At 43.0% G+C, this 25,828-nt stretch overlaps 1 protein-coding gene across 4 annotated transcripts in view; it reads right to left on the bottom strand.

Moving 5' to 3' along the window:
* The window catches only part of gpat3 (glycerol-3-phosphate acyltransferase 3), a 68,503-nt gene that overhangs the window by 17,761 nt on the left and 24,914 nt on the right, over window positions 1-25,828 (bottom strand). For all 4 annotated transcript variants that reach the window (XM_060935971.1, XM_060935973.1, XM_060935970.1 and 1 more), the window contains 8 exons: window positions 23,348-23,542; window positions 19,637-19,703; window positions 4,994-5,270; window positions 3,141-3,215; window positions 2,889-2,978; window positions 2,709-2,802; window positions 1,778-1,893; window positions 1,550-1,605 (listed from right to left, as the gene is read on the bottom strand). In XM_060935971.1, coding sequence (XP_060791954.1) covers window positions 1,550-1,605; window positions 1,778-1,893; window positions 2,709-2,802; window positions 2,889-2,978; window positions 3,141-3,215; window positions 4,994-5,270; window positions 19,637-19,703; window positions 23,348-23,494 — 922 coding nt within the window. In that variant the 5' untranslated portion in view covers window positions 23,495-23,542. The remainder of the gene's footprint in view (window positions 1-1,549; window positions 1,606-1,777; window positions 1,894-2,708; window positions 2,803-2,888; window positions 2,979-3,140; window positions 3,216-4,993; window positions 5,271-19,636; window positions 19,704-23,347; window positions 23,543-25,828) is intronic.

Raw genomic sequence — 25,828 nt, 5'->3', positions numbered from 1 at the left:
CTGAGGGCGTTTTTCCTTGCCACCGTCGCCACAGGCTTGCTCATTGGGGATAGATTAGGGATAAAATTAGCTCATGTTTTAAGTCGTTCAAATTCTGTAAAGCTGCTTTGCGACAATGTTTATTGTTAAAAGCGCTATACAAATAAACTTGACTTGACTACTTGGGGTAGCCCTGTGATGACCTGGCGACTTGTCCAGGGTGTACCCCGCCTTTCACCCGTAGTCAGCTGGGATAGGCTCCAGCTTGCCTGCGACCCTGTAGAACAGGATAAAGCGGCTAGAGATAATGAGATGAGATGAGAATACTTGGGGCAAAGAATTTACACTCTTGTATTACCTCAACGGTTCATTTATTTTCTCCCGACTCTGCAGTCCTTTAGTGCAAGAAGTCACATCTTATTACCATTTTTTGCCTTTGATACAGAGTACAATGCACTAACGCAGCCAACTCCAACCCAAATTAATGCTCCGGGGGGAAAAAAAAAAAAACGTTCCAAGTCTTTCGGTTCAGGTAGAAATGCTGAAGCAGCAGTTTTGAATAAAGCAGCCACCTGCAATTACTGCACCATAAAGTTGCTCTAATCGATCTTCTAAAAGAACACTTTGGCCAAACTGTCTATACATGCTGCTGACCATCAGTAAAATAGATGGTCAGACGAAAGAAAATGGTCATTCTGACTGTCCTGGACTCTGTAATCATCAACTATCAGTTCAACACTGTCCAGTTCATCTGTATTCACTGAACAATACAAGCTGTCAGTTCTAGCAAAACGTCAGCATTGAGTGTTGTCCCCAGCTTGAAGGCTTTTGCTTATACTTTTTTCACTGAAGAGAATCCAAAATCAAAATCAAGTCATGACAAACTGCTGTGAATGAATGCAATAGTTCAGTGGATGTGCCAACCTTCACATATTTTGGGCAGGAGCGCCGCATTTCAACACTGCGGTACACTGGTGCAAGTTATCACTCAATAATACACCAAAAGCATCTTCTTTCCCTCCCCCAATAAAAATGGCAGATGAGCCAATCAACATATGAATCTGGAATGACTGACCATTATGTAGGTCTTTTGAACACTCCAATATCAACTAACATCCCCTAGAAGCCCTGTTCCCTCCCCCCATCTCATATTAGTAATATTTTGGTTTGTGTTCTCATCTTGACTTGATTTTCCTGCTTGAAAGATGTGCTGATGATGCAACGCTTTGGAGTTCATTAAATGTGAGCCATCAGTGCATGTTTGATTTCGCTAACAGTCAACTAAACTGTAGTTAGCTTCAGTTAACTATTCTTATTTAAGGATTCCCAAAATGGTCAAAACTCCCCAATTTTTAAGCAGAAAGAAGCATAAATGTCGGAAAAAGGCTTTGCTGTAGGAGCTCTATAGCATAAAAAACTTCACTTAGCTTTTAAAACATTTTGTCCTGTGTAAACTGTGACGTGAATGTCGAAACCTAATTCTATTCTTAACTAGAAACATGTGAAGGCATTGCTCTAATAAAGCATAATTCAAAGAATGTTAAATATACAGGTCCAGAAAAGTCTTTACCCTCTGGGAATATAAGAATGGGCAGCTTGGTTTTGTCAGCAACATGATCCTTCAGTCTGCAACACAAAAAGGAACAAAAAAATAAATCATTTTTTTAAACACCTTTGTGCGAGTTTGAATGATAAAACATTTGCATTGTGTCTATAATGTTGCATGTAAGTAATTACACATCTTGTTCAAGCTCCCTGAGCTTTTTTTTAACTAATTCAGCATGATTTGTTTAGTCACCGTTTGGCCACTGCATGGCGATCCTTTATCTCCGACCTCTCAAACCACACATGTGGGCAGGCTCGCACCATTGCCCTCTGAATGACCCCCAACATTCCACCATGAATCTGACCCACCTATAGAAACAGATAACAGACACCATCACAAGCTGCTCCATGTCTGCTTGATTTGACAGGTTCTATATACTCCAGTTCCTGAAACCAAGCGATCTTACTCCTGTCCCGAGACCAAGTCCTGCTCCTGTCACAAGGCCTAAAGCTCATGTTCCGGTCTTACATTTATAGTATTTGACAGATGCCCTTATCCAGAGTGACTTACAGAAGTGCTTTGAAGTCGCTATCAGTAAGCACGTCTTGACACTTACAAGCTCATCCCAAGTCTAACTGGCCCACAATCTTCTGTTCTCATCTTGAGTCTGACAAGGTCCTGCTCCTGTAACAAGGCCCACAGGCTCCTAATACTTCCATCCAGAAACCCACAATCCCCTGCTCCTGCCATTGTGAGGTCTACAAGTTCCTGCTCCCATCCTGAAGCTTACAAGCACATAAGTTGCCATGATCACGTCTACAATCTTCTGCTCACATCTTCATGCCTCCAAGCTTCTGTCCCTATCCTGAGGCCTGCATGCTCCTACTCCTGCCATCCTAAGACCAGCAAGTTCCTGATATTGTTCTGAGGCCTACAAGCACCTGCTCCTATCCCAAAGCCTACAAGCTCCTATTCCCAACTTGACCTACCGTACAAGCCCCTGCTTCGATCATGTGATCTACAAGCTCCTGCTCTCATCCGGAGTCCTGCATGGTCCTGTTCTTGTTCGGAGGCCCTACAACTACCTACTAAAGTCACACTAAAGTCTATATTCTGATCAGCAATAAGTAGTGCGGATATCAAATATGATTAAAACCCAATTAATCCCATTTGATAGCATTACCATGGCATAACATCCATCATTTGCCAAAATGACGGTGTCGATTGGAGACGTGTGGTTTGCCACACAGATTCCCCCTTTCTTCGGACGATTTTCTCTACAATAATAAAAAAACATATATAACGTCACCATTTAGAAGGAATGTGAGTGAATAAGAGTGGGAGATTTAAAACAGTTACACACTTATTGTGGTAGTGGATGGTGGCTGATAGTCCTCTGGTACAGATCCTATAGCAGGTAATGTGAATCAGCTCACTCACCCAGTCTTTCACACTGAAGGAGACAGATTTTACTATTAACACAGCACAACTTCATATAAACCTAACTGTCCTGACAACGAACCTGCAAGTTAAAGGTTTATCTGTTACTGGTCATCCTTTTGAAACATTATTCAAGGACAAACACCTTGTTCGTGTTATTTTTAACCAAAATTACCTGCTGCTAGGTAGGAGACCTACAAGCGATGTGCCAATCACCAGCCAGCTCAGTCCAATAACAGCCAAGGTGACCCTGGGTGGTTGAAGAAGAAGAAACCTGACATGAACATCAATGAAGACATTTAAAAAATAAATAAATACATTTTAAAAAGGGATTTCTGATTAAATATCTGCAGAATTAGTTAGCAACTAACTGATGTTTTCACTTAAAATGCAGAGTTAGTTATTATGGTTCACACACTTATTACAGCAATATGTTCACATTGGCAAACTCAATAAGATGTACACTAGTACACCTTTATATTGCATTATGAACTGGAATAACATCATTTTGACCTCAATCCATTCAACTAAAAATAGTTTCTTTCGTTTCCTCTGTCCAAACACCAAATGCTCATGAACTAGCAGCAAGCCAGTCAGCAAACATAGATCTACGAATGATCATTTTAACATTCAAGGTGTATTTGCTTTCTAAAAAGCAAACTATTAGTGTCACAGATTTAACCAACTAACATGTCTGTATAAACGAGAGAAATGGTATTTTATTAGATGAGGACGGTGTGAGCATGTGTTAAACACGGGTGAATTATTATTATTATTATTATTATTATAATAAATACCATGTCAGCACCCGAGATGACATGATGGCAAAAACATTTCCAGTAGATATTACTTTATAAATAAAACAATTACATAATGAATACGTAAAATAAAAGTAAGTAACTGAGCTGCTTTTTTTATTTTTTTTTTTAATGTGACAGAAACTCACACATTTGGTGGTGGAACCTTCTTAAAAACATCACCCAAGGTATTTTGTGAATAAAGATGTCTTGTGGAATTTACCCACAAGTACAATATGCTTGATTGTTGACAATGTCTTGCAAAGATGGCATGTTGGTGGTGTTGTACTCAGGGTTAAGGACACCTTCCTGATTTTCCAAGTAGGAAGGGGTGTTTTGTTTCCTAGTTAGGGGTCAGAAATTCTTAGTTTTAGTGGAACACAGCATTAATTCCTGAGATCAAGAAAGGGCTGGGACAATTAGAGGCCACTGAGATGACGTATGTTCAAGTTGTTTAAAAAAAAAAAAAAAGGTCCTTTCTGTGGATGGTGTCTCTCATCTCATTATCTCTAGCCGCTTTATCCTGTTCTACATGGTCGCAGCCAAGCTGGAGCCTGTCCCAGCTGACTATGGGCGAAAGGCGGGGTACACCCTGGACAAGTCGCCAGGTCATCACAGAGCTGACACATAGACACAGACAACCATTTCACGCCTACTGTCAATTTTAGAGTCACCAGTTAACCTAACCTGCATGTCTTTGGACTGTGGGGGAAACCAGAGCACCCGGAGGAAACCCACACGGACACGGGGAGAACATGCAAACTCCGCACAGAAAGGCCCTCGCCGGCCACAGGGCTTGAACCCGGACCTTCTTGCTGTGAGGCGACAGCGCTAACCACTACACCACTGTGCCGCCCTACCAAGCACGAAAGCACTGCCACACAGAGCACTGGACAACCCCAATGTAAAAAAGAGCAACGAGCTCACTGCAGTCTACAGCGAGGCGCACAGGCATCACCCAGGCTGCACCAAGGCCTGAAGGGAAACAACGTCAAAACTGGGTCCAGAGCTACGCCACAACCAGTGGACAAAAACACTCAAACAAAAAACAAACATCAAACTACACAAAACAAAGAAAAACAAAAAGGGAAAAAACCCTGAAAAGTGGCAGCCAAAACGCACACAGCGTACTCTCAACCGGAAACGGAAAACATTAGTGGTCATTTCATGAATTATGTAGGGTCTGATGTATAAGATAATTACAGTGGCTTTGCAGTTACAGGATCCTCACCTGAGTGGCAGAAGGACACAGTAGCGGATGAAGACACCAAGACCCCATATGATGGTAAGTCGCACACTGATGTAGCGAAAGTTGTTGTTGGTGCGAGTCAGAAGGTTCCAGGAAACCAGCTCTTCTGATGTGAATCTCTGAGTGACTTCATCCTCCACGATGCTCTCTACACCCTTCTTGCAAAAATAAAAGACGTCAGAGAGTGCAAAGTCTCCCCCGTTGTGCCGCAGTTCCCCGATCTCATCTTCCATTGAACCATCGTCCTTCTCGATAATTCCTGAAAAGACCAGTAATCGTTAGAACCCAGCTCAGAAGAATGATGATTTCCCATAGGTGACTGAAGATGCAAGTAATGAAAGCTACCAGTCACCAGTTAGCACAAGCTTCAAATAATAAACATGTCTTGTCTGATAGACTACATTTGGGGTAAAGGGGACATTAATTGCACTGATTTTCTGGGTGATCTAATGTAAGAGATGATAATCTAAGAAAAGCTATTGGAGGTGACAGAAACAGAATATTAAGAAATGAAAGAGACAGCAGTTGTGTGGTCTTTGCAAGGTTTTTGACCTCGTGTAATTCTCGTGATGTTTCCTTTCTGCTCTGCACACCAAACAGTGTAAGCTTGCAACAATATATAATTATTTTCAACAAAAACTCATGTACCACCATTATTGGCACCCCTGCATTTAATACTTTGAATAACCTCCCTTTGCCAGTAAAACAGCATTAAGTCTTCTCCTATAACATTTTATAAGGTTGGATATACAGAGCAGGGCATCTGAGACCATTCCTCCTTACACAAGCTCTCCAGATCATCCAGGATCTGAAGCCCTCTCTTGTGCTCTCTCCTCTTCAGCTCACCCCACAAGTTTTCAGTGGGGTTCAGGTCAGGGGACTGAGATGGCCACAGCAGAAGCTTGTCAGCTAACCACTGTGTTGATTTGTACATATGCTTCAGATCATTGTCCTGCTGGAAGATCCAATGACGACCCAGTTTTAGTTTCCTGGAGAGGCAGCCAGATTTTGATTTAAAAATGTCCTGGTATTTCATGGAGTCCATGATGTCATGTATCCTATTAAGGTTTTCAGGGCCTTTAAAGTAAAAACAGCCCCAAAACATCACAGAACTTCCACCATATTTACCTCGCCCAGGACGGGTTTCTTTGTTTGTTTGTTTTTTGTTAACGATATTACGGGAAAACAGCTGGATCAAACTTTGTGAAACTTTCAGAATAGATGGGCATTGGTCTCAAATAGAACTGCCAACATTTTGAGGATCATCCGGTCAAGGTCACCAAAAAGGTCAAAATCATTTTTGTTGTGGCTAAGAACGCAAGAGTATAACAGTCGTGCACTGTGCATGCGCATACATGTGTTCCGATTAAAATGGCCAGTGAGTAAAAACAAGTTCACCATTTGAAATAAATGGACTAAAAATAAATAAATAAATAAATAAATGACAACGCTTTCCGGCATGTTTATGCTTATTACAGAGGGAAAGTGTGTTCCACTGAGCTCTAGCGCCAGGCCATTTCCAGGAAATAAGAGTTTCGGTCATGGCAACAGCGTTTGTATGTCAGCCTCGGTTCGGAGGTTTCAGTTTCAAAAACCGTAAGAGGTAAGAGTAGAATAATATAAAAAGTACAGACACTTCGTATATTTTACTTCTGCGATTTTTGAATTGTTCATTTTTGGATAACGCTTCATTTTTGTGGCTACTGCTTCATGAGTAAATATATCTGCTGTATTTACTGTATGAACATGGGATCAGAAAACAATTTTATTTATAAGCAGTAGCCACATGTAACCCATAAGGTACCTATTTTTTCGCAATATTTTCCTTCATATTCATCATAAGTGCTACCAGGCGAGGTTTATTTTGCCTGGCAACACTTGTTTACAGTTGGGATAGGGTTCTTTTCATTATAGCCATCCTTCTTTTTACGCCAAACCCACCTTGAGTGCTTATTGCCAAAAAGCTCCATTTTTGTTATCTCAGAACATGGTTCCAAAGTTGTAGTAGCGTTTCATAAACTTCAGCTGCTTAAGTTTGTGGTTAACTGACAGAAAAGGCTTTTTCCAGTATACCTTCCAAATAATCAGGTGGCATGTGATGGTGGTTTCAGAGATTTGGAAACCCCCAGATTTTACTTTTTCCTTGTAATTCACAAACAGTCATCCTTGGGGATTTTTTTTGCGCACTTATTATTGCCCTAACAGTAGAAATTGACATTTTCAGGTGAGCAGCTTTTTTTTTTTTTAAATAACCATTCCCTGACTTGTGAAGGTCTACACACTTCTCCCTCATTTGGTTTGTGCGTTCTTTTATCTTTCCCATGTTGATGAACGGCTAAGGGAATTTGTCCTGTGTGTCACCTCATATTTGTACCCCAGTTAATCAGGAAGTCATGGATTCCAGCTTGAAAAGTTCTTACACACTCCAATCAACTCAAAAAAAAAAAAAAAAAAAAAAAAAAAAAGTACAATTTAAATGGGAAACATCCTTTAGTTATATTGTGTTCACTATAATTTCCAGAGGTGCCAATAATGGTGGCACATGTGTTTCTGTTGAAAATAATTATTTCTTGATGAGGGATCTGCTTTTAATCTGAAAAAAAATTCAGTTGAAGGTTGGATTTTTCTCATTTCTTCAGTGGGAGATGAAGCTACTTCACCAAAAGGTGGATTTTTTTCTAACCCTTTTTACTAAACTTTACAAGGGGTGCCAATAAATCTGGATGGCACTGTACGTACTCAATGTAAGCATATTAATTCAAACAGCCATCTTTCTTGTCCATATAATCATTAATAAATATAGCAGATACTTGAACTTGAAGACTTTCATCTTCAACACTGAAAGTTAATTATTTAAAAAAGTTTTTGTAAATGTTTTGCAAGTTTTTTGTGATTTCAACAAAACTATTACTGTAAACCAGATAGGAGCAATCAATAAAATAATAAGTAGTTTCATTTATATAGTACCTTTCACAATCTCAAGGTTGCCTTTACATAGGGAAGGGGGAAAATAATAATACTAAATACAACATTCTTTAATAAAACAAGGTCTCTGGAGATGATCAGTGTGTTTCTTAAGCTGGTTAAAGTTCAACTGAACTTATGAAATCATTGACTTACTGCAACATGAGATTTGTATCGTGTGGACCATTTCCAACAAACTGTCAAAGAAGTGATTGCACCCTAATGCATATTTTCACAATATAAAAACGTTGTGATTTTAACATTAACAAGCTCCAGATTAGAAATGTGCATCGTTACTGGGATCCTGCAGAATCCAGCAAAAAGTTTGCAGGAGCTGGTTTATACTTTCACCTGGGGACTCAATTAATAAAAGCTTGCAAGACAAAGGCTACATGAATTAACATGTGAGCATTGTTATTAGTCAGTTTCCAAAACTAGAGCACCGGCTACAATTATTGACAGTCCATAATTAACACCTTTTCAGATTTACCACTAAAAAACAATTTTACAAAAGGTCAGTTTCAGTTACAACAGTTATTACTGGTTAAAATCAGTCAACTGGAAGACCCCCGTCGCCCTTTGAGCTTGTCGTCTGATGACACAGCTGGTTACCTGATATGGAATTTTTTTTTAGCACAACCAGCAATTTGAGGAAAACCTGGACGTCATCATCGCAGGTAAGCATGGTGGAAAGATCATGGACATGTTTTTACTTATTAAATTCACCGATATTTCATGATATCCTTGTTGAAACCTACTTTATTTCTTACTCTTTCATTTGACAGTCACCATTTTGTATCTAAACGCGCATTTGAGGTGTCGATAATAGTGATCACTTTCACCGGTGTCCACCATTAGACACCCTGTGGAATTAAGTGACATTTACAACCGTTATGTATCAATCTTTGTGTAACATTGCTAAAGTAGATGAAGTACTTTTGGAAGAAAAAAAAAAAAAGGGGGCTGTGATTTATAATTTTTTTTTTTTTTTTGGGGGGGGGGGGGGGGGGTTCGGATTCATAACAGAATGGAGCTTATAGAGTATTTGGAATCCTATTGCAATAAATATAATTAGACCAGAATTAAAATTCCTCGCATATAAAAAGTGACATGCTTGAAATATTCAGATTTGGGTTTTTTTGCAGTTTGTTGTAAATATCTACCACATATTATAATAATGAGCAGACATTTTATATTTTGGTTCGAGGAATGACATGCGAACTTTGACCTGGAGTATCTACCACTAAAAAACAATTTTACAAAAGGTCAGTTTCAGTTACAACAGTTATTACTGGTTAAAATCAGTCAACTGGAAGACCCCCGTCGCCCGTTGGTTACAATCTCAACTGCCTGTTGACATTTATTGGTAAACTACAAAACTAGAAATTAATACAAAACAACAACAAATGATTAACAAAATGTGATCTACAAAAACACTGAGAAAGTGGGTAGAAAGTGGAACAAAGATTTTCTGATACAGGTTGAACATTATCAGTTCATTTGTTTACAAACATTAGAATTACTTCCTCATTTATGTAAGCACTGACATCAATATAGAAGATATTTTATACTAAATACACATATATATAAAATACATTTTAAATAAAAACTGTTTTGTTAACGTAATACCACATACCGTATTTTTCGGACTATAAGTCGCACTTTTTTCATGGTTCGGCTGGCCATGCGACTTATACTCCGGTGCGACGTATATATGTTTTTTTTTTCACCACGGAATAACTGGAGCTGATGCGGAGTCTGACGACAGCCACGCAGAAGAGGATGAAACGGCGCTTCGTCTGCCGCTGGAGTTGGCAGAGTTGTTCAAAAGTGACACCGAGGATGAGGAATTCAATGGATTTGCTGATTTGGAGTGAAATCGTCAACTTGATAAACTTGATTGACCTGTGTTTTATTATTAATGATAGGCCTATAGTTATTTAAATAAGTTATGTAATGATTTTAGGCAGTGCTTAATTTGTGAAGTGGGAGGTCCCGGAACGCAGGAGGTGGGTGGGTCCGGCGACTCAAAAAAAAAAGAAAAAAGGTGGGGGTGGTTTACTATAACTTTACGCACACACGCTTATTGTGTGTGTAAAAAAAAAATAATAATATCAGACATTATGATCTTAGAAAACGCTTTAGTGACGAACAGTTACAGACAGTAATATGTCGTGATATTATGCTATAAAATATTTTTTATTAGGCTATATATTAAATTATATATTAAATTTATCTTCTAAAATAAGACTGTACTCATATCACAACCGGTTTATTTCACCATTGGAGATCAGATCACACAAGACATGAGTTAAATGACTCATTTTAAGGATTTAAGTAGGGTATTTAAAAGTAGTGTCAGCAGGACTTCGTGGCTCAGGTGGATAAGGTACCATACCATAAATCCAGGGACCCGGGTTTGATTCCAACCTGCGGTCATTTTCCGAGCCCTCCCTGTTTTTCTCCTGCTCATTAAAAGCAGTGCCAGCAAACATAAGTGCAATCAATTCAAGTAATAGTTAAGAAATAAAAGGGTTTACAAAACAAGTTGGAGAATTCATTTTAAAAATTTTAGTAAGCGTTCTTGTTTTTGTTAGGGTTTTGCTGGGATTCAAACCTGGTTCGTTGGTGTGATAATCCAGCAAACCCCCACTAGGCCACCAGGGGGATGACTCAAATGCAGAGGCGTGAGGCGGAAGTAGAAAAAGAATCAAAAGGTTTATTTAAACTATATACACTATATACAGGGCAAAACAAAAGACAAAAAAAAACAGAGTATAATCCAAAAGAAAAGCAAAGTGCAAAAATACAAAAGCTAAGAAGATCAAAAAAACACAGTACAAAGGAAACTGGAGATAAACATAACAGCACAAAGACTCCGTGACAAGAGGACTGAACTCAGGGGTATAAATAGACAAACTAATTAAGGACACAGGTGAAGATAATTAGGCAATTAACACAAACACAAAACACAGGAACAGTGGCGGCCTCTAGAGGCCAAAATAAACACGACATGAAAAGGAAATAACAGCGGCCTCTAGAGGCCAAAACAGTCCTAGTCCTAACAGGACCCCCCCCTCTAGGAGCGTCTCCTGACGTTCCCAGGGCGATCCGGATGGGCCGAATGGAAGTCCCGACATAGTTCTTTATCAAGGACATCCCGAGCAGGAACCCAGCAGCGCTCCTCAGGACCATAGCCCTCCCAGTCCACCAGATATTGCAACCCGCCGCGGACCCGGCGGGAGTCAAGCAGGCGATTCACAGTGAACACAGTCTGCCCCTGGAAGATGCGGGGGGGTGGGGGGTTCCTAGGGGCAGGGGCATACGTAGACGTCAGTACGGGCCGTAACAGGGAAACATGGAAAGTGGGGTTGATCCTCAGAGTCCGGGGCAACTGGAGCCGGTAGGAGACAGGGTTCACCCTGCGCACCACCTTGAAGGGGCCAATGTAGCGAGGAGCAAGCTTGCGGTTCTCCACCCGCAGTGGAAGGTCCTTAGTGGACAGCCAAACACGCTGCCCAGGGCGGAAAGCGTGTGCAGGTCTTCTATGGCGGTTGGCCTGAGTCTGGTTGGTTCTGGAGGTCTGTATGAGGGTCTTCCTGACCTTGCTCCAGGTCTTGCGACACCGTCTCACATATTGGTTGACCGAGGGCACCCCCGCGTCCTCCTCCTGGTCCGGGAACAGAGGTGGCTGGAACCCGAATTGGCACTGGAATGGCGACAGCTTGGTGGCCGATGACTGCAGGGTGTTGTGGGCGTACTCCGCCCATGGCAGCCAGGTGCTCCACGATGTCGGGTTATCCATAGCCAGGCCTTGCAGGGTGGTTTCCAGGTCCTGGTTGAGCCTCTCCGTCTGACCATTGGACTGTGGGTGAAACCCAGAGGAGAGGCTGGCAGTGGCTCCGATGACCTTGCAGAACCCATGCCACACTCGGGAGGAGAACTGGGGCCCTCGGTCTGAGACGATGTCCTGTGGAAGACCAAAGACTCGGAAGACATGATTAAACAAAAGTTTCGCAGTTTCAAGAGCAGAGGGGAGTTTGCACAGTGGTATGAAGCGGCAGGCCTTGGAGAATCTGTCAACTAAGACCAAAATGACCGTGTTACCTTGTGACTCAGGGAGACCCGTGATAAAGTCGACTGCCACGTGGGACCAGGGACGCCGGGGAATGGTCAGAGGATGCAGGAGACCCTGGGGACGCTGTCGTGGGTTCTTGGTTCTGGTGCAAACCTCACAGGACAGGACAAATGACCTTACTTCCTTCTCCATGTTAGGCCACCAGAAGCGTCTTTTCAGGAAGTCCAGGGTCCTCCGAGCTCCCGGGTGGGCGGTGAGAGGGGAAGAGTGACCCCACTGGAGAACCTTGGCCCGGGCTTGATGTGGGACGTACAAGAGGCCTGGTGGCCCCGTCCCAGGACCGGGGTCCTGGCGTTGGGCTCGTCGGACAGCCTCCTCAATACCCCAGCGGACAGGGGCCACAATCCGGGACACAGGGATAATAGGCCCGACTTCATTCTCCCTGTTAGTGGCAGAGAACAGTCTGGACAGTGCGTCAGGTTTGGTGTTCTTGGAGCCGGGGCGGTATGAGAGGGTGAAGTCAAACCGACTGAAAAACAGGGCCCACCTAGCCTGTCGAGGGTTCAGTCTCTTGGCTTGCTGGAGGTACTCCAGGTTCTTGTGGTCAGTCCAAACCAGGAATGGATGTTGTGCTCCCTCCAGCCAGTGCCTCCACTCCTCAAGGGCCAGTTTGACCGCTAGCAGTTCTCGATCCCCCACATCGTACCGGGACTCAGCAGGACTCAGGCGGTGGGAGAAGTAAGCGCAGGGGTGCAGCTTTCCTTCCGAACGTTGAGAGAGCACCGCGCCGACACCACTGTCCGAGGCGTCCACCTCCACGATGAATGGTTGGGAGGTGTCCGGGAGAACCAGAATGGGTGCCGTGCAGAAGCGGTCCTTGAGGTCTTTGAATGCCTTTTCTGCCTGAGGAGACCAGCCATAAGATCCACCTGTCCCTTTGGTGAGGTCTGACATGGGTGCTGCCACAGAACTGAAGTTCCTGATGAACTTGCGGTAGAAGTTAGCGAATCCTAAGAACCGCTGAACCTCCTTAACGGACTTGGGAGTAGGCCAATCCCGGACGGCCAGGGTCTTGGCAGGGTCCATTTGGAGTTGGCCTGTCCGTACAATAAATCCCAGAAAGGAGACCTCGGGAACATGAAATTCGCATTTCTGGGCCTTGGCGAACAGATTGTTCTGTAGCAGCCTCTGGAGAACCTGGCGGACATGGTGGTGGTGCTCCTGCACGGTCTTGGAAAAGATAAGGATGTCGTCGAGGTAGACAAAAACGTATAGGTTAATCATGTCCCTTAAGACGTCGTTGATTAGGGCCTGAAAAACAGCTGGTGCGTTGGTGAGTCCGAAGGGCATCACCTGGTATTCGTAGTGCCCAGACGGGGTGTTAAAGGCAGTCTTCCACTCGTCTCCCTGTCGGATACGGATGAGGTGGTATGCGTTCCGTAGGTCCAACTTGGTGAAGACGGTGGCGCCTTGGAGCAGGTCGAAAGCTGTGGACATCAGCGGAAGGGGATATCGGTTGCGCACAGTGATCTTATTCAGGCCCCTGTAATCAATACATGGTCGGAGCCCCCCATCCTTCTTGCCGACAAAGAAGAAGCCGGCTCCAGCAGGTGAAGTGGAGGGTCGAATAAACCCAGAGACCAGGGCATCTTTGAGGTATTCCTCCATGGCCTTGCGTTCTGGCTGAGAGAGTGAAAACAGTCTGCCACGAGGAGGGGTAGTCCCAGGGAGCAAGTCGATGGCACAGTCGTAGGCCCGGTGCGGAGGAAGAACGGCGGCCCTGCTCTTGCTGAATACCTCCTTGAGATCCCAGTACTCTGTGGGAACTTGAGATAACTCGGTGAGATCAGGGGGCTCGGCCGGAGACACAGGAGAGCTAGAGAGCAGACAAGAGGCATGGCATGCAGGGCCCCATTCCACAACCTGGCTTGTTACCCAGTCTATGCGAGGGTTGTGGCGAGTAAGCCAAGGAAGGCCTAGAATAACTGGGAACTCAGGTGAAGGAATCAGGTGCAGGGATATTTCTTCCTTGTGACCTTGAGACTGGAGGAAAACTGGAGAAGTAACTTGGGTGACTCTTCCATCACCTAACGCTTGGCCATCGAGGGCAGACACAGACAGTGGGACTTCAAGAGGTGCAGTCGGAATATTGATGCTTTGGGCGAAGTGAATATCCATAAAGTTCCCAGCCGCCCCTGAGTCTATCAAAGCTTGACAAGAGTGGACAGACTCACCCCAGGAGATGGAGACCGGGATGTAGATTCCTTGGCCAGGGAGTCCGGGAGAGAGGGTAGGCCCCGTCACAACCCTCCCTCGGCTGGACGGGGCGGTCCTTTTCCCAAGAGTTCGGGACATGATGCTCGGAAGTGACCAGGCTTGCCACAGTAGATGCAGCACTTGTCCCTCCTTCTGCGCTCCCTCTCAGATGCGGAGAGGCGAGTACGACCCACTTGCATGGGTTCTGGACAGTCACTGAAGGAGGTAGACGGTCTCCAGGTAGAGGTAGGGAGGCTGGGGGGGCTCAAGGCTTGGTGGCGTTCTCTCATCCTGTTGTCCAGACGAATAGCATGTGAGATGAGGGTTTCGAGGTCACTTGGGCATCCAATAGAGGCCAGACCGTCCTTGATGGGGTCAGACAGACCATGGTGGAAGGCTGACACCAGGGCAGTCTCGTTCCATCCACTTACTGCTGCGAGTGTTCGGAACGAGATGGCGTAATCTGCGACGCTTCCTCCTTGCCGGATGGACATGAGCTTTCGGGCTGCGTCGGTACTGATGTCTGCCTGATCGAAGACCCGAAGCATCTCTTCAGAAAACAGCTGGAAATCAAAGCACTCAGGTCCCTGTCTTTGCCAGATAGCAGTAGCCCAGGCTCGCGCCTTACCAGCTAATAAGGTGATCACAAAGGCAATCTTGCGGCGATCCGTAGTGTAGGTGGTAGGCTGAAGCTCAAAGGTGAGTTGACACTGGGTAAGGAACTCTCGGCACTCACTGTGCTTGCCGTCATACCTCTGTGGTGCAGGAAGGCTGGGTTCGCGAGGTGAAGAAGGCAGCATTGCAGGAGGCACTGGAGCAGGAGTGGGAGCTGGATCAGGAGCAGGAACTGGATCAGGAGCAGGAACTGGATCAGGAGCAGGAGATGCAGGCAGAGATGTCAGCTGTGCCAGGGTTTTCCCAATTTGCTGAAGCAGTTCCTCGTGGCGAGCGAGGGCCTCACGTTGGCTGGTGAGCGTACGTCCATGAGCGTCCATGGTCGCTCCGAAGCGTGTCAAAGCTGCCATAATTCCCTGAAGGTTGGCCGGGTAGACAGTTGAAGCAGCCTCTGCTGAGTCGGTCATGACGGAGTCTTTCTGTTAGGGTTTTGCTGGGATTCGAACCTGGTTCGTTGGTGTGATAATCCAGCAAACCCCCACTAGGCCACCAGGGGGATGACTCAAATGCAGAGGCGTGAGGCGGAAGTAGAAAAAGAATCAAAAGGTTTATTTAAACTATATACACTATATACAGGGCAAAACAAAAGACAAAAAAAAACAAAGAGTATAATCCAAAAGAAAAGCAAAGTGCAAAAATACAAAAGCTAAGAAGATCAAAAAAACACAGTACAAAGGAAACTGGAGATAAACATAACAGCACAAAGACTCCGTGACAAGAGGACTGAACTCAGGGGTATAAATAGACAAACTAATTAAGGACACAGGTGAAGATAATTAGGCAATTAACACAAACACAAAACACAGGAACAGTGGCGGCCTCTAGAGGCCAAAATAAACACGACATGAAAAGGAAATAACAGCGGCCTCTAGAGGCCAAAACAGTCCTAGTCCTAACAGTTTTTTTGCCATTTTTTCCACAGCGCAAGCTAACGGCTACAAAAAACCCGGTGTTCTATTGAGCGGAAGTATACACCCCATGTCCCTCCCTCTTCCCCTTTCGCATAGATTTTGTGGATGTCATAGGAGAGAAATCAACAACAGATATCAAAATCAAAACCGAACACTAAACACATTTTTATTTACTTATTTAATTTATTGTTTGATTTTTTTCCCTTTGTGATGGTCACGGAGGTGATCTGATCCATTTAAATAGCTGCCAGAACACCGAATGAAATGAAAATAGCTGCCGGATCCGACAACGGAGGTTACGGATCTTGTTCCGTCATGTTCCGGCTCAAATTAAGCCCTGATTTTAGGCCTATAGGCTATTGAATAACTTGATGTTACGGTACATATTCAGCCAGTTTTTCTCTGGGCTATTATAAATGATTTTGTTTTGCATTTTTAAAAATAACTCTCCTTCCAAGATGAACTTTATTCTTCGTCTCTGATGTTATGGTGTTAATGGTCTGAATAACGTTTAATGTTTTTATCTGATATGACGTTAACTGGCAGGCGCACTTTCTGCCTGTTTTTTTCTCTGAGCGGTTGTTGTTGTTTTTTTTTTTTTTCACTAGACGGTTGTTTTTACTACCGTACCTGTCTTTGGAGATGATGTACCTATAGCCTACTTGACCTCTGATTTGATGAAATAAAATTCGACAAAAATGAAGAATGACACTCCTTGATGATGACTACAGCTTTAATAACAAAGATGAAAGAGCCATGGGGCGATAATAAGCCCTACCGGTAAAAATATTCTAAAAGCAAACTGATTAATGCATCATTAATAGGCTACTAATATTAGTTATAATAATAATAATAATAATAATAATAATAATAATAATATAGGCTATTAGTAATAACGATAGTGATAGTATTAAAGATAGTAGTAGATATTTAAAATAATCAGACTAGGCTACTTACAGGGCAAAGGGCACGTTATCACTGCTCAGCTGTTCGTTTATTAAATAAACAAACAATGCAGTCGCGCAGTAACCACGCGCCGCTTATCAGATAGAAATCACAGATTCTATGGATAGAATAACCCTTCAAAAAAGTGCGACTTGTAGTCCGGTGTGACGTATACATGTTTTTTTCGTCTTCATAATGCATTTTTTGGCTGATGCGACTTAAACTCCGGAGCGACGTATAGTCCGGAAAATACGGTACTTTTTTTTGTTGTTTTAAATAAATAAATCATCTGGATGTCGATAATCGTGCAACAGTGTCGATAAATGTGGACAAAGGTGTCGATAATTGTGGAAGTGTCATGTGATCTGATATGCTAAATAATCAGGAATCAACTTTTTTTTTCCCCCCCAGTGGAAGTTTGAGTATTTATGTACAATTTACATATTGAAAGTCTACTTTTGCAGTGGTCAAAAGATCGTTAAGGTATTGATAATTGTAGCCACCGCTCTATAATGTTTTAGAAACCATTCAATTCAAGTGACCAGGTCAAACAGGAAACTAAATATTAGATCTCTCTCTCTCTCTCTCTCTCTCTGGTGAATTACATCATGGTCACAAAATTAATATCTCATGGAAACTAACAATGCTCCATGGGTGCATAATCCCTGGACCCCAATTTGAGAACCAGTGCATTAAAAAAATATATTAGTATTGGGGAGGGAAAAATAATTTTGTTGGGATTTTATAACTCTCCAGATTCTGCAGAAGAATAGACACCAAAATCACAAAAAAAAAAAAAAATCCATCTAGCACCAAAAAAAAGCGCTCAGAAAGAGTTCTACTTTTTTCCAAAAACAGTTCCACCAATAGACACCAAATAGGAACACCTTGAGGAATGCAGAACCCTTAACACTCAAAAGAACCCACGCACATTTGTTTTATCCACATTTTATGCAATTACAAATAATTATTTTTAAGATGCAAAACCAATTAAAAAAAAAAAGCTTTAACATCTGTCCACAATGTGTATCTTATGGCTTTTTGTTTCACTAGATGTGTGTGTGTGTTCTTTAAAGAGGGTTCTACTTTGATCCAGTATTTGAAAGGAAACCTTTAGGGGTTCCCCCAGACAGACAACCATCAAAAGAACACTTAAGGTACAGTGGTGCTCAAAAGTTTGTGAGCCCTTTAGAATTTTCTATATTTCTGCATAAATATGACCTAAAACATCATCAGATTTTCACACAAGTCCTAAAAGTCGATCAAGATAACCCAGTTAAACAAATGAGACAAAAAATATTATACTTTGTCATTTATTTATTGAGGAAAATGATCTAATATTACATATCTGTGAGTGGCAAAAGTATGTGAACCTTTGCTTTCAGTATCTGGTGTGACCCCCTTGTACAGCAATAACTGCAACTAAACATTTCCAGTAACTGTTGATCAGTCCTGCACACCGGCTTGGAGGAATTTTAGCCCATTCTTCCGTACAGAACAGCTTCAACTCTGGGATGTTGGTGGGTTTCCTCACATGAACTGCTCGCTTCAGGTCCTTCCACAACATTTCAATTGGATTAAGGTCAGGACTTTGACTTGGCCATTCCAAAACATTAACTTTATTATTCTTTAACCATTCTTTGGTAGAACGACTTGTGTGCTTAGGGTCGTTGTCTTGCTGCATGACCCACCTTCTTTTGAGATTCAGTTCATGGACAGATGTCCTGACATTTTCCTTTAGAATTCACTGATATAATTCAGAATTCATTGTTCCATCAATGATGGCAAGCCGTCCCAGCCCAGATGCAGCAGGCCCAAACCATGATACTACCACGACCACCACCATGTTTCACAGATGGGATAAGGTTCTTAAGCTGAAATGCAGTGTTGTCCTTTCTCCAAACATAATGCTTCTCATTTAAACCAAAAAGTTCTATTTTGGTCTCATCCGTCCACAAAACATTTTTCCAATAGCCTTCTGGCTTGTCCACATGATCTTCAGCAAACTGCAGACGAGCAGCAATGTTCTTTTTGGAGAGCAGTGGCTTTCTCCTTGCAACCCTGCCATGCACACCATTGTTGTTCTTTAATGTTCAGTGGACTCACAAACATTAGCAAATGTGAGAGGGGCCTTCAGTTGCTTAGAAGTTACCCTGGGGTCCTTTGTGACTTCGCCAACTATTACACGCCTTGCTCTTGGAGTGATCTTTGTTGGTCGACCACTCCTGGGGAGGGTAACAATGGTCTTGAATTTCCTCCATTTGTACACAATCTGTCTGACTGTGGATTGGTGGAGTCCAAACTCTTTAGAGATGGTTTTGTAACCTTTTCCAGCCTGATGAGCATCAACAACGCTTTTTCTGAGGTCCTCAGAAATCTCCTTTGTTTGTGGAAGTGCATCATGGCACAAACATGTTGTGAAGATCAGACTTTGATAGATCGCTGTTCTTTAAATAAAACAGAGTGCCTGCCCACTCACACCTGATTGTCATCCCAGTGATTGAAAACACCTGATTCTAATTTCACCTTCAAATGAACTGCTAATCATAGAGGTTCCCATACTTTTGCCACTCACAGAAATGTAATATTGGATCATTTTCCTCAATAAATAAATGACCAGGTATAATATTTTTGTCTCACTTGTTTAACTGGGTTCTCTTTATCTACTTTTAGGACTTGTGTGAAAATCTGATGTTTTAGGTCATATTTATGCAGAAATATAGAACATTCTAAAGGGTTCACAAACTTTCAAGCACCACTGTACTTTGTTTTTGTTTCCCAGTAAAACTTCCTTACCATTGGGGAGATGTGCTGGCACTTCAAGCTGTTTCGGTCGTGCTCTCTGGATTCTCCGGGTGGCCCACTGCCCAAAAAACAAGTTTATTTTTGTGTGACCTTTAAAGGTCATAGGCAACGGTCGGAGGTGAAATGCAGAATATCAACTTTGTCTAGGACAACCCAAAAAGCAAATTAAATCTTCCTGGTGTCTAATTTGCACCCTAAAATTGAATAAAATGCTAAAAATATACTGTTTTGCCCAATTTCCGAAGGTTTGTTTATATCTTGCTCATGCGCACTTTCACCACCAGGGGACAGTCGTCGTGACATCATTTAAGCCAAACAGACTGGGAGCAGCTCTGTGTTTATTTGCAAACCGAGCACACGTGTACGGATTTGGGTTGTGTAAAATGTCTGAAAGCGATGGTGATTTTGAAGCAGGAAGTCTTCAAATAGAATATCGAGAGGTGAAACCATATATGTATGAGCCTATGGCCGGTGTGAAGCAATCTGTGAATGCGGCTCACTGGTTTGACCATGCAGCCTCGGAATTCGACAGCAACTCGGCTGACTCTGATCACACACACAATCCCTATAATAGAACGTGGACGCGTTTATATTGCTAATATAATTTATTGCTAATATTAATACAAGAATTATACTATTTATAGCCTACTCTAAACAAGGAAATATCCCTTTTGTCTCATTTACACAATGATTGTACAGGATCCCTCAGAATTCTTTACTTGAAAAATTGCAAGCAAAGGTAAAAACGTTTACCTCCAACCTTCTCCTTTTTGCTTGAACATTGCTGGTCTGTTTCTTCTTTGACTGCTTGCTTTTGTGCTCGAATTTTGTTGGAACAGTGTCAGGTTTGAGCCTTCTCTGTCCAACACTGACACCTAAACTCTCCAACAGATGGGGATTCTTCAAAAATGAATCCTCCTCCTCGAAGTGATCAGAGCACAGAGTGGCGTGTTTACCCGGCTGCCAACCCTCTTGCTTCACACGCATAAATCCACTCTCTCCTCCTCTTCTAGAAAACGGTAAAAACTTCTTACTGAACCGGTCCCGTTGTTACAGTTCACTGCACAACAATAAGGCATGTTTTTTTTTTTTTTAAATTCCCGAACGCACGTCTGTAATCAAGCCAAACGGCAATGAAAATACCCGGAAGTGGACTCAACTCAAGCGGTTTGTTTGGCTTAAATGACGTCACGCGCTGAGTGGTCACGGAAATAGCCGACAGAAATTCGCCACGATCAGCGCCAACTTATTTTAATTATTACTTATTAACAATACTTCTTGGGACCAGAAGAAAGTTACAGAGGGTTTAACATATAAAAGTTTCAAATGTGCATAAAATTAAAACTGTTGCCTATGAGCTTTAAGAAGCATCCTCACACACTGGGTATAGTACAGTATATTACATCAGCTCGAGCACAGATACTTCAAGGAGTGGTAGTTTGGCAAAATACTGATTGGACACAATTTTCTTGTTACTCATATGTAGTTGATAGCCGATCAGCCTAATAGTGTCTGATGATTGCTCCAAGGATCATGCCACTTGGATAGCTTTTTTTTCCCCCCCAAATGCTTATTTAACAATGAAATTATTGTGCATAACAATATCGTCTGAAGCAAATAGTCTAATTTGGAGATTCAGCCATTTATTCATGAAAAAGATTTTGGCTTAGAGATTAGACTTACAAGCAAGTGTATTTTTAGCCAGAAAGAGAAAAAGTCTAACTGTAGACCTTTTAAACTCTATAAAGAAACAGTGCCGTGTTGTACACGTCTGACTTAAAGGGATCCTCCAGTGGATTTATTCTCAAACTTATTTTAAGTAAACGTTCATTCATCTCATCTCATTATCTCTAGCCGCTTTATCCTTCTACAGGGTCGCAGGCAAGCTGGAGCCTATCCCAGCTGACTATGGGCGAAAGGCGGGGTACACCCTGGACAAGTCGCCAGGTCATCACAGGGCTGACACATAGACACAGACAACCATTCACACTCACATTCACACCTACGGTCAATTTAGAGTCACCAGTTAACCTAACCTGCATGTCTTTGGACTGTGGGGGAAACTGGAGCACCCGGAGGAAACCCACACGGACACGGGGAGAACATGCAAACTCCACACAGAAAGGCCCTCGCCGGCCCCGGGGCTCGAACCCGGACCTTCTTGCTGTGAGGCGACAGCGCTAACCACTACACCACCGTGCCGCCTAAGTAAACGTTGTCAGATTAAAAAAAAAACAAAAAAAAAACACAACTTTCAGAGACCAAATAGTGTCCGAAAAAAATGAATTTTCTTTAAAATGCCAGATGGGCTTCCTGTGGTGGTGATGTATGCTATATCATATAGTGGTTGCTTGGAGCAATTCGGCTGTTTATATTCCGTTTACATCGTAGTTCTGCTAGCTTTACAAGTACAGTATTTTTACTGAATTTACCAGTTTTTAAATAAGTAGGCCTCATTGTGTAGCACATAAATGCCACAATGATGCTAAAAAGAAACTACAAGCTGGAACTAGATTGCATTTCCACAGAGAAAATGCCAAGTGTGCTTGCTCAGCTGTGGCAGAGCGTCACAGACAGAAACTGGATCAGACATGAGACATTACACTGCAAAATCTTTTTTCCCCCCCACGATCTACAGAAAGAGTGAAAGTGAGTGCATGGCCGCGCACTCTAAAATCTCAGTTTAAAATGGCTCAACTCGCAGCGTGACATGACACTTTGTGCTCCAATTTTATTTTATTTTTTAAATAATCTACAACTGGTGCTGGGTAGATTAACAAAGAGTGTTTGGCATGATTTAAAACCGAGATTTGAGAGTGTGAAGTGTCATGTCACACTGCGAGTTGAGCCATTTTAAACCAAGATTTTAGAGTGCACAGCCCCACACACTTTCTGTAGATCATGTAAAAAACTATTTTTGCAGTGCGAGAGCTCATGTCTGATCCAGTTTCTGGCGGTGACCCTCTGCTACAGCTAAACAAGCACACTTTGCATTTTATCTGTGGAAATGCATTCTTTTTAGCATCATTGTGGCATTTATATGCTGCACAATGAGGCCTACTTATTTAAAAACTGAAAAATTCAGTAAAATGCTTGTAAAACTAGCAAAACTACAATGTAAAACAGAATATAAACATCCAAGTTGCTCCAAGCGACCACTACATGATGTCATCACATAAGTCACCACCACAGGAAGCCTATCTGGCATTTGAAAGAAAATTCATTTTTCTTGAACATTATTTGGTCTTCGAAAGTGAAAGTTTGATTTTTGAAACCTACGACTACTTTTACTTAAAATAAGTTTGAGAATAAATCTGCTAGAGCAGCGTTTCTCAACCTTTTTTCAGGTCACGGCACCCTTCAGAAGTATGCAAATTCTCAAGGCACCCCCATATAAAATACACGCAGGTCATGCTGGCCATACGCTGACCCCGACAGTGACGTTGTGACATGGGAAAGGGGGCCATGAGACAAATTTTGATGATGCATGAGGCGGCGATGATCTGCATTAGTGTAACTATCGTTTTTTGGAGTTTTAATTCATTTTATTTATTTCAATGTTAGAATATATAATTTTTTTGACGGTACCCCTAACGAAGCCAGACAGCACCCCAGGGTGCCGCAGCACCCCAGTTGAGAAAGGCTGTGCTAGAGGATCCTTTTAAAGTTCATACAAAGCCCCTGAGATGTGCTCAGCTTTACCTCTAGTATTTTGACGAGCACTTTAATATAGAGATTAGTGAAGCCCAGCGAGACCCCAAACATGGTAGGGAACAGAATGAGCCCCATCACTGCAAACAACCACACATGGAGGATCCCAAACATCACATCCCAGTATGTAGTCTCCATCTTACTCCAGGCTCCAGCCAGTGGTGGAGCATTCTAGGATCAGTTGACCTGCACAGAGAGAGAATAAACTTGTCACTTAATTTCTCTACAGTCTTTCAATGTCTAGCAAAAAAAAAAAGTCATAGAAGTAATGGTTCTGTACTGGTGTGTACAAATGCCAGTATTAGCTTAGCATCATATGGGTTAATTATCACATGGTGAAGGGCTCTGGACATGTTTGTTGGTTTGAAAATTGGACACATGTCCTGTAAATGTCTGCTCATCTCAGATGGTGAAGTTGAGGCAATAAGCTGGAATGTAACAATAATTTGGTGGATCTAACTCAATTCTTTTTTTTTTTGTACCCAAGATGGAGCAACAGATGGCTGACTTGGTGTGTTGGTGCACATTGTTTTGTCTTTGTCTGTAAACTCAGTTCACTGCTGCGATACTCACACCTCTTTCACCAGAGAAGAGCTCATGAACATCAGGGAACAACTCCAGTGGGCTTATTACCAACTTTTCTGGTGTCTCCTGTGGAGACACATTGGACATTCTGGTCAAAGGTGCACTCACCTTTGCTCACTTGGTGAGATGCTGGAGGAGAGGAAAACATGCTGGTGTGCTCATGCGCCTCCGTCGGCACAGACTTCGCACTCCGCTACCTGCAATATTTCTCTCCAACGTGCACTCACTGTGCAACAAACTGGACGAACTCTAGCTGCTGGTGGAGAGAAACAGGGACTTTCCTACATCTTGCACTTTATGCTTCACGGAGACGTGGCTATGCAGACTCATGCCAGACTCTGCGCTACAGCTGGCCGGCTTCCAACTTTTCAGAGCGGACCATAACATGGGTCTCACCGCTAAAACAAAGGATGGTGGAATCTTTTGTCAACAGCGGCTGGTACAGTGATGTGTCAGTGATCCTGAAACCTTGTTCTTCCAACCTGTAATCATTTATCATTAATTGCAAACCTTTCTACTCCCTGCACGAGTTTGCTTCATTCATTCTGGTTGGTGTTTACATTCCACCGCAGCCAACGTGCAGACCACAGTGCATGCTGGCTGATGCTGGCTACTGGGTGTGAATCAGGCTAACCCAGACTCCCTAGTTATTGTCCTCGATGACTAACAAGGATAACTTCAGCCATAAACCACCAAAATACAAACAGTTCATTAAATACCCAAACAGAGAGGAGAATATTTTGGATCACCGCTACGCTACAGTCAATAACGCCCATCATGCCGTCCCCTGCGCTGCACTGGGCCACTCTGACCATGTCATGGTCCACCTGATTCCTGCATACAGGCAGAAATTAAAGCTGAGGAAACCTGTAGTGAGGACATCAAAGATGTGGAGCAATGAGGCTGCGGAGAACCTTCATGCGTGCTTGGACTGTTTCAAACTGGGATGTGTTCAGGACTGCTACCAATAGTCTGGATAAGTACACAGAGGCTGTGATGTCCTACATCAGTTTCTGTGAGGACTGCTGCATTCCATCATGATCCAGGGTGAGTTACAATAATGACAAACCCTGATTCACAGATAAGCTCAGACAGCTAAGGTTGTAAAAGGAAGAAGTGTTCAGAAGTGGGGAAAGGGCAGTGAGAGAAGCTAAACGTCTGTACTCTGAGGTGGTGTTTACATTAGACCGTATCAGCGGATCATCAGATTAACGTTTTTAAAACGATTCACGTGCACACAGCAACGCCAATACACGATTCGCGTGCACACAGCAACGCCAATACATGGATACGCTAATCACACGACTAATTAGACAGCACGCAACTTGAAATGTGTCAGTGCGGCTCAGCGCTTCCTCCTCAGCGGCTGCGCTCCAAATCACTCCGCCCTGAACAGCGAGTGCCCTCTGGAGGGTGTGCACTCCGGCCCTGCGCAGCTCACAGAGCGCGCGAGTGAAGCGCACGAGCAGTGATTCGGGACTGAGCCGCTGTGTGTGTGATCCCAGTGCATATCGGGCATGCGCAAGTCACTCACCACTTGCAAGTGGAAGGATGGCAAGCCTAAAGACAATCATAACTACACAATGGGCAGTATTTGCATCTTACCATGAACAACATTAAGAATGACAAAGCAAAGCATTATATTCATACTTTTATACTCTTTAATGAAAAACAAAAAGGTGATGCAAGGCGGAAACAATAGCAGGAAGTGAAGTCCGCGCTGTTTTTCAGCAGTTGCGTCACATGACCAACGTGGCATGAACAACGCCGGCAAATCAGGAAGGTGGAGGTCACAGTGACGTTGTCCAATGACGTCAGCTAGAGCTCAGCACTGCATTTCCTCGTATCTCAATGTTTACACAGCACCGGATCAGATACGAACTGGGT

This window comes from Neoarius graeffei, chromosome 12, assembly GCF_027579695.1.
Source record: "Neoarius graeffei isolate fNeoGra1 chromosome 12, fNeoGra1.pri, whole genome shotgun sequence".
Lineage (NCBI taxonomy): Eukaryota > Metazoa > Chordata > Actinopteri > Siluriformes > Ariidae > Neoarius > Neoarius graeffei.
The sequence above is the reverse complement of the archived record's forward strand: the minus strand, read 5'-3'. Positions and strand labels throughout refer to the sequence as shown.